This window comes from Onychostoma macrolepis, chromosome 14, assembly GCF_012432095.1.
Source record: "Onychostoma macrolepis isolate SWU-2019 chromosome 14, ASM1243209v1, whole genome shotgun sequence".
Lineage (NCBI taxonomy): Eukaryota > Metazoa > Chordata > Actinopteri > Cypriniformes > Cyprinidae > Onychostoma > Onychostoma macrolepis.
The window spans coordinates 4,823,953-4,836,154 of NC_081168.1; the positions used below are offsets into that span (position 1 = coordinate 4,823,953).

Below are 12,202 nucleotides of genomic sequence, written 5' to 3' on the forward strand. Positions count from 1 at the left end.
TGCCAGACTTTGCAGATTGCAATATGTTCTTTGCAGTAATCTACTCATTCAGCACCTTGGGATGCTGTGTGTGGCTCGTCAGCAAGCAGAGAAATGGGGTTCAGAGTTTCTCCGTGCTGTTCTGCAGCTCTGTATCTAACTAAATCAGAAGTCTGGAGAAGCCTGACAGGGTCTTTACGAGGCCATGAGCGTCGTGTCACTCAGAATATCCCCCTTTCTGTGTTTACAGAGACATATGTGATGGATCGCTTGGTTCTTTTAACAGCAGAAGTATGGTTTCTGTTCAGCATCTCTACGACTGCAGGTTTTCATTTGTGCACAAGCATAAGAGATTTACATATAATATTTCTAAAACAGAAATGGGAGGAACAATGGCTTGCATTTGAGGGTTTGTTCTGTCCTCATAACAGTCATTGTCTTTACAGAAGACTCGCATCAACATCCTGTATTAATAATTTTACTCCATCTTTGTTTTGTAAGATGATACATATCTTAAAAATTTGATTTACATGCTTTGACAATGATAATGTGCTTATTTAGCAGTAAGCAGGTAAGTTTTGGTTAGCATTGATTGTTTCTTAAAAAGGAATATGTTTTGGTTAGATTAAAATTTAGAGGATAACTTGCTTAATTTTATCAGTATCCGTTAACTTATTTGTTGTTGTTTTTTGTTGTTTTTCTTTTTTTCTTTTTCCACAGGTCCACCTGTGAACGTAACATGCAACATTTTTATTAACAGTTTTGGATCCATTGCTGAAACAACAATGGTGAGTATATGGATCAAAGTGATGCACATGATATGTAACCCTATACTTTCTTTGTGAAAAAAAAAAAAAAAGATAAATGGGCTCCACATTTATGAGAAATATTCTTCTATTGTGCATTTTTCTGATTGTAATGCATCTTTTGGTCAATACAAAAGTTATTGTGATTGAGAAGTTGAACTGAAAAATTAACATAAATGTAAATATGCTTCTTTATTTTTTTTAATAAAATTTTTTCATCTGTTCTGTTTATTTCAAGGTTTTAATATTTTGAATCCAGATTATAATTGAATAATCAGTGACTTATAAATAAATATGCTAAAATACATTTGACATACATTTCATGCTAAGTATACTACAAATACATTTACATATTTACGTGCTTAATAAAAATCCTCTGCAATTGTACTTTTGCTATACTAAACTGGTATACTTAAAGTCAACTAATTACTAATTTTGTGCTTAATGCACTTAAATTGTGCAAAAGTAGTGCTGAGGTCCAACTAAAGACATACTCAAGTATATTTGATTGTGCTAAAGTGGAACTATTGCAAGTATACTTCAGGAACACTTTAAATATCTTTATTTTAAAGACCGGTGTTATTCAAAGATCATACAATCCTCATCAATAGTGACATTAAAACACAATTTAGGCATAATATTAAGAAATGTGCATTGTGCAATGAAATACTATCAATAAAATGTCATTTATAATTTCATATCAGTAAGTCTTAAGTGATATGTCAATGAATGCATCAATGGATTTGAAGTATGCTTAGTATGAATTAAATGTATTTTATATAAATTATAGCATTTTTTATTTTTTTTTACTAGGGTGACTAGAATGATAACGACGCAGAGGAACGATATTGTTGGAATCACTTTCAAAATGTTTTTTTTAAAACTGATGAACCATTCTGATTGGATTGTTTGATTGAAAGAGCTCGAGCATTTAAAGCAGCAGACGACATAACTGCAGCACAAGCTTATATTAAATAGACCATTATCATCTGATGGTGTGGAGGCTAATAAAAATATCATTCTTGGGGAAGGATGGTGAATTGAAAATGTGAACCCATTGGTTATATATTGATTATATGCCCGTACCTCTTGGGCCATGTTATTTTTAAAGTGCTATTTTTAAATGTCCATGCATTTCTAGATGGGTTTTTTTTTTTCTTCCCCAAACATTGATTTGGTGAAGGTCATACTTTTTCTCGAGCCTTTATGAGCACAAAAATAAGTAATGCCAAGATTTCCTGTTTGGCACCAGCTGAGCAGCTCCAAAACTTCAGCGGCTTGCAGAAGCCCCTCAAGCAGAACAAATGCAGTGCTTTCCACTCTTTCTTTCCTCCATAACCAGCGGAATTGATCCGAGTTGCTCATGCTCGTGTTCACACTGAGCAAGCGGCGGCGAGGTGGCGGGGCAGGAGCAGGTAACGCCAGCCGTATCGATAAATCTTTAGTGCTTATAGGGCAGCCGAGAACAATGTTTCATCCAGTAATGATCTGACCGACTCCGGCCACTACTGAGACCGCCGTTCCCTCCGGCCTTTCACTGTCCTAATTGTTTACCTTTTTTGTAAGGCACGGGGCCCACGGGAGAGGCGAATGGCTATTTAATTAGCTCGCCGGCTCTTTCATTTTCTTGAGGAGGCACGAACGTGTAAATTTCAACGTCCGTCATTTGTTAGCAGAGTTGGGCGTGCGAGAGTCATGCAAACTTTCTCTAATATGTCACCGTCAGGATAGGATCTGGCCTTGGGCTTGAATCGCATTATGAGTGGGTTGTTGCCATAAATCACTCTCCTTAGCCTAGAGAAATCAAATCTGAAAAAAAAAAAAAACTGATGAATGTGCGCCCACTCCTCGCTTGTTTGCAAAATCATTCTGTCGGAAACTAGCTGTATGTTTGAAGGGGAGCGTTTGACTGCAGGCGTCCTGTTCGGTTGTAGTAACGGATGTTGGGTAATCACAGTAGACAAGAGCAAAAGGTTTTACTAATTTTGCTGTATACGTATACTCGTGGTGTTAAATGTGTGTAATTTGCCTTTGCAGAGGAAAACAGATGTGTTTACATAACACCTGAGATAATGCTACCGGTAATGAAGTATCGCTCTGTTGTTTTTGCAGGGTTCATTTTGCGTCCGTGGGCTGTTTATCATAAAGGAGAAATATTGACAAAGTAAAATCGATGGGACTTGTTCTTTTCCCATGCTATGGCGGCTGCGCTCTCCGAGAGGCAAATCTAATAACCTGAGACAGATGATTCTCCTCCATCAAAATATTTCGCAATTCTTGGGATGAACCGGTCACCTTACATTAGGATAATTGCCCTGAAATGTCCTTGCATGTTGAAGCTGATTGCCATTGCAAAGGTCATCCACTATATTCTGTGCCATGCCGATCATCCCAAGGTACATTAGTGCCCAGACAGTTTAATGGTCTCCCTGAAATGATATAACCGCATGCCTGTTTTGGAGAAGAATTGACAATTATGGCAGTGTGTTGGGGCCAAATGCCACTGCTTTACGGTGTCTGCTTTTACACACTGGCCATCTCACCAGTCTGCCTGCACGGATAACAATTATCTCAGGCAAAATATATACTGAGACGACACCAAATTTACCTGGACTAAGATTAGACATACTAGCAAAAAAAAGGTGATAAAATGTGCTGGTCTCGCTTCCTCACCTCTGATCTGTTGACATCGCTGTCTTTGTGCGCCCAACAGGATTACAGAGTGAACATTTTCCTGAGACAGCAGTGGAATGACCCTCGGCTGGCCTACAGCGAATATCCCGATGACTCCCTTGACCTTGATCCCTCCATGTTGGACTCCATTTGGAAACCCGATCTGTTCTTTGCCAATGAAAAGGGAGCCAATTTCCACGAGGTTACTACTGACAACAAGCTTTTGAGGATCTCCAAAAACGGGAATGTTTTGTACAGTATAAGGTGAGAGGACAATATATAATCTAATTCTGTCAATAATACATTATACGGTGTGTTCGCACACTTGTAAGGGAGACCGGGGCTAGTTGTCACAGCAGTGTTTACTGCTGTCTGTATTTCTCAGGGTGGGTTTATTTCTGTTTGCCCTTTGAAAAAATGACATACAGTTCCTTAAACACACGTTGGCCTTTTGGATAACATGGCTTAGTAGAGGGTCATGTTGTCACACTATATGGTGTAAGTTTTCACAGTGGAGCCTGCCATTAAACACACATTATAGAATTTTCTGCCAAAAATTAAATAATAATTATGAAATAAAATAAAAAATAAAATCATTATTAATTAGCAAAAATGTAAATGTAACATTCAAAAGCCAATATTGTAGTATAAAATTATAAAACACATAAATGTTAATGTAAAAGACTGCTATCATGTAAGTACATTACATTATATGCTACCATTTTTAAAGAAATTGTTACCTTTATTCAGCAAGGGTGCATTAAATGAATTCATTCATTTAATTCATCCGCAGGTTACATAATCAGAAATGTTTCTTGAGCAGCAAATCAGCATATTAGAATGATTTCTGAAGGATCATGTGACACTGAATACTGGAGTAATGATGCTGAAAATTCAGTTTTGCACCACAAAAATAAACTACATTTTACAATATATTCAAATAAAAGCAGTTATTTTAAATTGTAAAATATTTCACAATATTACTGTTTTTACTGTATATTTGACCAAATAAATGCAGTCTTGGTGAGCATTTACATTTAGTCATTTTGCAGACGCTTTTATCCAAAGCGACTTAAAATGAGGGAATACATAAAGCGATTCATCTTAAAGAGGCAAACAGACAGAGGAAGGGAAGGAATAAATAAATTTTTTTTGTAATTTAGGATGAAGTCAAATAGTGTTTAAAGAGGTGAGTTTAGCTTTTCAGCTGTCGCTTGAAAATTGTCAGCGTAAGCATAAGAGACTTCTTGCTAACCCCAAACTTTTGAACGGTTCTGAATCTTGTTGCAATCCTAAACTGTTTAAACTGCACAGCATGTTTGCTTAATTGTGCAGTAGCATATATTTTAAAAGTATTTTCAATGAAATGAGTGTCCTTCTGAGCATGTTTCCAATTTCTAAATTCACTTTATGTCTTATCATTAAAGAGGACTGGGGATGTAGTGAATAGCCGTGTGGATTGGGAAGCCTCATCTCTTAACTTGACACTATCAAATGAACCTTTCAGATCAGTTTGGTCTTGGCTGTGAACTCCCTCTAAATTGCACCAGCCACAGCGCACAGTTAAATTGAACATTGCAGGTAAATAACCACTATCCTGTGATAGTGACGTGATTACAGCCTTGAGTGAGTTTCAAATCAGAGTTCAGCGCTGGGCTGATGCTTTATCTAGCTTTCGAATCGTATGAGACAGAGTTAATAAACAGATTTAATACAGTTTGGTTGCATTTCTTAAAGGTATAGCCACCTAAATCTCTGATTATTTGCATTTCTTCATGTTGGTCCAGTCCTGTATGCCGTTATTTCCATGATAATAATTCACAGTGACCACAAGCTGACGAAAGGCACCACAGAAATGGTCTGTTTAACTTTAGCACTATATTTTTAGCCATCTGAAGTGAAGAACAGAATGATGTTCAAGTTATTCACTAATAATCCTCTCCTCCTCTGCAGCTCTCAAATCAAATTTGGCATCTATGTTCCAGGTTGGACATCAATAACATCAAACATTATTGGTTCTCCAGTGTCTCATAAAACCAAAACGGCTTGCGCCATATTTGATTTGACAGCTGCAGTGGAGGTGGAAATTATCAGTGGAAAAACAAATGATGACTGAATTGTAATTATAGGTGCAGTGTTGATATTGTTAATCAAAACTAAAACCATTAAAGTAGAAGTAAAGTTGAAATCTAATAAAATCGGAATAATATAACACTGCATCCTAACCAGATGTAGCGGTAAAAGGTATCTTTCCTTGTTAATCTGAGTTTTTGTCCTAACTAGCCGCGACGGCAATATGTGACGAGCGACCGCTGATTCTGTTTTAGAAATTATTTATATTTCTGTAACATCATGGCAGGAACAACAACAACACATGACAGTAATAATCTCAGGTTCTGATTATGTGATTATTTAATGTTAATACAGTACAACAAATATTCTGGGGACCGTTAACATTTTGTGAAAATGATCAAAAATGCTGTTGGTGGCTGACAACTTAAAAAAAAAAAAAGTGAGGAAAGTATTAAAATCACTAAAACTAATTATTAACAATATTAATACAACTTATAAATGCAATTACCAAAATTAAAACAAAAAAATGAAGGCTAATTCAAAAGCTTAGTAAATACCATAATGTTATGTAATAATACAAAAAAAAAAAAATTTTGTTAATTTAGTTTTCCTTTAAATTTGAACGGTTTGACCAGTGAAAACGGAGGAAAGTAAGAGCTGACTAATTTGATCTGTTGTGGAGTTTGTTGCTGATGGCGGCTGTTGTTGTTCTCAGAATAACACTGATTCTGGCCTGCCCCATGGACCTGAAGAATTTCCCTATGGATGTGCAGACCTGTATAATGCAGCTGGAGAGCTGTAAGTATGCCCTGATCCTTTCAGCCAGATGGAGAGGATTTATTCAGTGGTGCAGAGATGGATGTTGTACTGGCTGGCACCAGCAGATGAAGAGCGTAGTGATTTAAGGCCGCCTTCAAGTAGATTCAGCAGTCAGCAGAGAGATGCTTCGAGCACAAGCCAGCGCCGGCCCGTCCTGCCATTACAGTTCTCTGTTATTTACTATTGATTCTCAAATTTGCCAAATTATAGCGTGTTTCTGCAGGGGAAAACTTTGTTTGATTGAAGCTTTTTGAAAATTATGATTACCAGGAGTGACATGACGGATGTGGCAGGGTTTTTTATTGAGGGGAAGAGAGCTTTGGAGTGGGTGAAGGATGGGGTTATGTAATATTTGCACACATTTCTCCCATTAAATCAGTTTTCTGCATGTCAAGCAGGCATGATTATGGTCCGTGCGATCTATTTCCATATTTTGCTGTTATATATTGATTTTTCATCAGTGCTGGGTAGTAAAAGAGTATTTAGGTAATCAGATTCCAAAAATTAACTACTTGTAATTATAGTATATTACATTTTAAAATGCTCATAATCAAATTGCAGTTACTTTTTTATGGATTACATGATTACAAATTCACACAATGGTCATAAATGATTCCTAATTTATAGCTTCTACCTAATTCTTGTTTTTTCTCTTTTAAATTTTCCTTTCTAAAATTACTACCGTCATCTCATTTAGTTTTGACTATATTCACAAATGTTATGTACTGTAAATAAATTTGCGAACCATGCTTCTGAATTTGAGGGGGGGAAAGCACCTCTTAAGCATTTAAGGCATGTATGAAACAAATAATTGTGCAAGTTACTAAACACTGGTTATGTATAGAACTTGGAAGATTTTGGGCATGTAATATTTTCATGTGTATTAATGTTTGTTCATATAATGCAGGGATTCCCAAATGTTTTTGTCAGCCAAACCCCTTAAAAAATAAAATATTTACTTGAAATATCCCTGAGCAAGTTAATATTTCAATAATTTAACAACACATTTGCATGTTTACAGTTCTCTGATGTCGGTTAATGGTCACATTGACGTGCAGGTAAACAAATAAAATATTAATATTTTTAGTGTTCAGATGTTGAAATGATTTTTATTGTACATTTTTGTTTTTTTAATTATTAGCTTTTTATCAACTCACTAATGTTTAATGCATTTTATGATGTTTATACCAAAAAAAAAAAAAAAAAATAGAATATATTGTCTTTCACTTTTTGTTTTTTATATATATATATCAATACGGTAGGTTTAGTGGTACATTTATAACAGGTTAGATGAGTAATCTAAAAAGTAGTCGGAACGCATTACCTAAAATGGGTAACCCAGATTATGTTACTAACCCATCATGTAATCTGTAATCAGTAATGGACTACAATTTGTAAGTAATCTACCCAGCTCTGTGTGTGTTTAGATCATTTCTTTCAAAGTTTGGGGATCCACTTAAATAGATGCAGAATCCATTTTCAGACCTGCACAAATGGACAACACTTATCTATTGTTTCATTGTTCCTCCTCTAGTTGGCTACACGATGAACGATCTTATATTCGAGTGGGACGAGAAGGGAGCCGTGCAGGTAGCAGACGGACTGACTTTACCTCAGTTTATATTGAAGGAAGAGAAGGATCTGCGCTACTGCACCAAGCACTACAACACCGGTGAGTGTCGTTCATCTGCATGTGAAGCTGTTGTGTTTGTTCAGTGCTGACACTCCGCTAAATGTGGCCGGACACAAATGCTAATCACTGTTGTTGGATGTATTGTTACGAAGCACTTGGTACCCAAACAGGTTGAATGAAAGGTTGTGGACCACAGCTCTGCTTTGAATCTTCTTCATGAACTTTCGATTGGGTTAAATACCATCTGTTCAGCCAGCGTTGACAGTCAGGATTTGTTACACTCCAGATAAACCGGAAAATTGCTGAAGGCCAGACTAGTTCAGATCGAAAATAGAAGCAAGCCAAAACAGCAGGGACGGTCAGAGCAGATTGCCTGTCCCTTTTCTTGAATTATTATCATTGGGATAATGAGAGTTTGTGTTTTTGTTTTGTTCGATAAAGTTTACTTTCTTTAATTTAGCTTTAACATTAGGCTATTTTTTTAAAGCAGGTCACATTCATCTGAAATCATAATAAACGGGTTTAAGAAGCAACAGAACTCTAAAAGGGTTAAAAAGGTTGCTGTATTGTGTTACAATTACATTAAGCATTATTAGATTAACGTTGCATTTAGTAAAAAGGAGATTTGAATTTTACCAATTTACTGTATAAATGAAAAAAACAGTACTATTCCAAATATTCATAGCATTGATGCTTAATCATAAAACACAAGCAGAATTCAATTTAAATTTAAATATTTAAATACAAATGACCTCTTTGAATTGAATTTACTCAAGAACAAAACAAGTGCATAATTACGCTGTGTATAGCAAGCAATTACAGACGACCTGAGATATTAAATAAGTCATGAAAGATATTTCATAATGGAGGAAAATATAGATTAATATAGATTTCATATCCGTATTTTTGGTTGGCATGTTTATTTTTCATCCTTTTTGGGTTTTTTTTTTCTTTACAAATATGTATGGTAGAAATGTAAAATATGGTTTATCCTTTGATAGACTTATTTGTAATTATTTACAAAACATAAATCATTTGAAATCATTTGAATAGACTCTTCCTAATAAAAAAGGGTAACACTTTACAATGAGGTTCCATTTGTTAATAACTATATTAGTTAACATGAATTATCAATGAAAAATACTTCTAAAGCATTTATTAATCTTAGCTAATGTTAATTTTATCATTACTAATACATTATTAAAATCAAACATTGTATCCGTTTATATTATTTAATGGACCTGAGCTAACATGAACCAACAATGAACAGTTGTATTTTTATTAAATAACATTAACAAAGATGAATAAATACGGTAACAAATGTATTGCTCATTGTTTGTTATGTTAGTTAATGCATTTAGTAATTTTAATTAATAGGACCTTATTGTAAAGTATTACCATAAAATTAGTTTAAAAATGAAAAAGTAAATTATTTTTGCTAATAATTGAAAAACTATTTATTTACAAAACGTTTACACAAATGTCTTCTCGTTGTTTTTTTTTAGTTTGCAGAACAAACTAATACCAGTCAGAATTCATTTATTTTAAAGGCTCAATATTTGCACAATTCTCTCTGTCACACACTCACTCCTGTCTGAGGAGCATCTCATGTGCAGAAACGGGTCATATTTCTTTGGTTTGCTTGCTTTGCACTTCACCCATCACCTTGGTGTGTGTGCTCATCAAAGTCCATGGAAGACCCTGAAGATGCCCTGATGCTCTGCTCATCCCTCACTGTCTCCATCTCTGTCTTGTTGCTCCAGCGCGAGCACTGGACAGTCGGCCTGTGCTGAGTACATGCGCTCTGCTGCTCCCCAGTCAAGCATTAACCGGAAATTAAAGTGTCGTTTTTCTCAGATTTATTAGTGGCAATCTATTTTGATTTGCAGAGCAGGCCTAAACTCTGCAGTCCAGCCTCCTCTCAGTTTGTCTTCCTCATCAGATTGCATCCTCCAAGTCCCTTGAGAGAAATAGATACTGATGTGCTTTTAATTTTAGAGCTGGTCAGTTGCATCTCCTGTTTCTCACTTGGCTGTTTACGATCAACAAAGATCGCGGTCCAAATAAAGTGTTTGCGCTCTGTGTATGAGCTTCCATTTGAGTCAATACCTCTGTTTGCTTTTTATACTAGCATTTTTCTTTGTGTTTATTTATATTCATAAATGCAACAATGTAGTCAATACAAAATATTCCCAAGGGTAAGGGTGTAATCTAGAGGTTTATGCTGCATCAGCTCAATAACAACTGTGAAAGCTCGACAATCCCAGTTCAGCTGAGTAAATGCTGGAAGTTAAATGAACCTTGGCCTTGACATTTTCAGCTCAGCTGTCTAGTTATAGTGTGGGAACATGGAAGCATCATGGTCCTTCGAAACTAAGAAAGGGATTTGACAATTCTGGTTACAGTTCCTGTTCCTTATAGCAGCTCTGGATCTGTAATAGATCCATTTTTAGATTTCCGATTCTTGGTTAGCTGTTCCTTAGTGGTTTCTTCTGAATTTTGTAAATTGGAATTGCATTGCAATTGTAATCATATTTTGCATTTGTAAATTTCAGTTCTATTGCTGCATGATTAGATAATTGTAATAATATATACATTTGTTTACATAGACTTTTTTTCTGATTTTTGCAGATTTATTTATTGGTTTATTTTTGAGGTGGCATGAATACTAAATAAGCAATACTAAACAAACCAAAATGTCATATTTACTTTATTTATTTTTATGTTTCCAATTTCTGGTTAGCAGTTCCTGATCCTTAATAATTCCTTTTTTTTTTTTTTTTTTTTTTTTTTTTTTAAAGGAAGAAATACAATTCTATTGCCAAATGATTAGATAATTTTAGTAATAAATATTTGAAACAGTTCTTCCAAAATGTGTTTACATACCTTTTTAATGACTTTTTCAGATATAGATTGTTTGATTGAGGTGACATAAATGCTAAACAAGCAATACTAATCCGAAATGTAAAAAACAATTTGTAATTTATTTTTACAAAGTACTATTGACAAGCACATAACATGCATCTTTAACTACTTGTTGTCATGTGGGGAAAACAGTCAATAACTACACTGGGCCAGGTCTGTAAAGAGTATATATATTTGATTCACAAAATAAGTGATTCACAAGAGTCATTTGTTTAGGAATCAGCCTGCACTTGTTGTGAGGTATGCATTCAATTCTCTAAAATAAACCGACTCATAAGAGTCATTCATTCTGTAATTGGACTATACTAGTCTTGCCCTCTGATTTGCTAATAGAATAGCTGTTAATAGAATCGAACATCATTTGATTCTGGCATTTGAGAGTCATTTCCGAATAAGAACCAGTTCTCGCTTCCCAGCCCTATTTAAAGCCTGCCTTGAACCTGCAATGACAAAACACTAGAGAACCAAATGAAACAGGAGTTGACAATAAAATCTGCATTCCATTTGTATTTTAGGGAAGTTCACCTGCATAGAGGCTCGTTTCCACCTGGAGAGACAGATGGGCTATTATCTGATCCAGATGTACATTCCCAGTCTCCTGATCGTCATTTTGTCTTGGGTGTCCTTCTGGATCAACATGGACGCTGCCCCTGCCCGTGTAGGCTTGGGCATCACTACTGTGCTGACCATGACCACCCAGAGCTCAGGATCTAGAGCTTCTCTTCCTAAGGTCAGTTGGGTCTCTGTCTTGCTCATCCCAACAATAAAAATCCCTGATGGCATAGAGTTCACTCTGTTCAGAAGCATATTATTGATTGTATCACTGCAGTGTGTCACGGGCGGCACTAGGCTCTGTCACTGTCTACATAAACATCATCCTGACCATGCTGGAACCTCATAGATAGTTTTAAGAAACCATAGATGTTCTTAATATGCAGCAGCTTTGTATAGTTACACACATGTGATAAAAAATAATGGCAGTGACGCATGCATCTTTGTATCTGCCCACACTGAGCTAGATAAGTAATAAGTGGAATAGTAGAGAAGTATGGGAGAATATTAATAGAGTACGAAAGAAAAATAATAAAGATTATAAAGGCATTGAATTACAAGTTCATGGAAGTTTAATTCAAGATAAACATCAAATTGCCAGTGTATTTAATAATTTTTTTATAGATTCAGTCCAAGATTTAACACAAGGATTTAGTGTGAGAAGCAAGGATATTATATTACCAAATCATGATTTTCCTGTTTTTAATATTTCCTATTTAAGTCCTATTTAAGTCCTATTTAA

At 35.4% G+C, this 12,202-nt stretch overlaps 1 protein-coding gene across 5 annotated transcripts in view; it reads left to right on the top strand.

Annotated features, from left to right (window-relative positions):
* Nucleotides 1-12,202, top strand: part of glra1 (glycine receptor, alpha 1) — a 52,904-nt gene that overhangs the window by 21,175 nt on the left and 19,527 nt on the right. For all 5 annotated transcript variants that reach the window (XR_009274255.1, XM_058798636.1, XM_058798637.1 and 2 more), the window contains 5 exons: nucleotides 700-767; nucleotides 3,499-3,722; nucleotides 6,247-6,329; nucleotides 7,885-8,022; nucleotides 11,424-11,638. Coding sequence is in view for 4 of the 5 variants with exons in the window: in XM_058798636.1 (XP_058654619.1) it covers nucleotides 700-767; nucleotides 3,499-3,722; nucleotides 6,247-6,329; nucleotides 7,885-8,022; nucleotides 11,424-11,638 (728 nt within the window). In the remaining variant the exon portion in view is untranslated. The remainder of the gene's footprint in view (nucleotides 1-699; nucleotides 768-3,498; nucleotides 3,723-6,246; nucleotides 6,330-7,884; nucleotides 8,023-11,423; nucleotides 11,639-12,202) is intronic.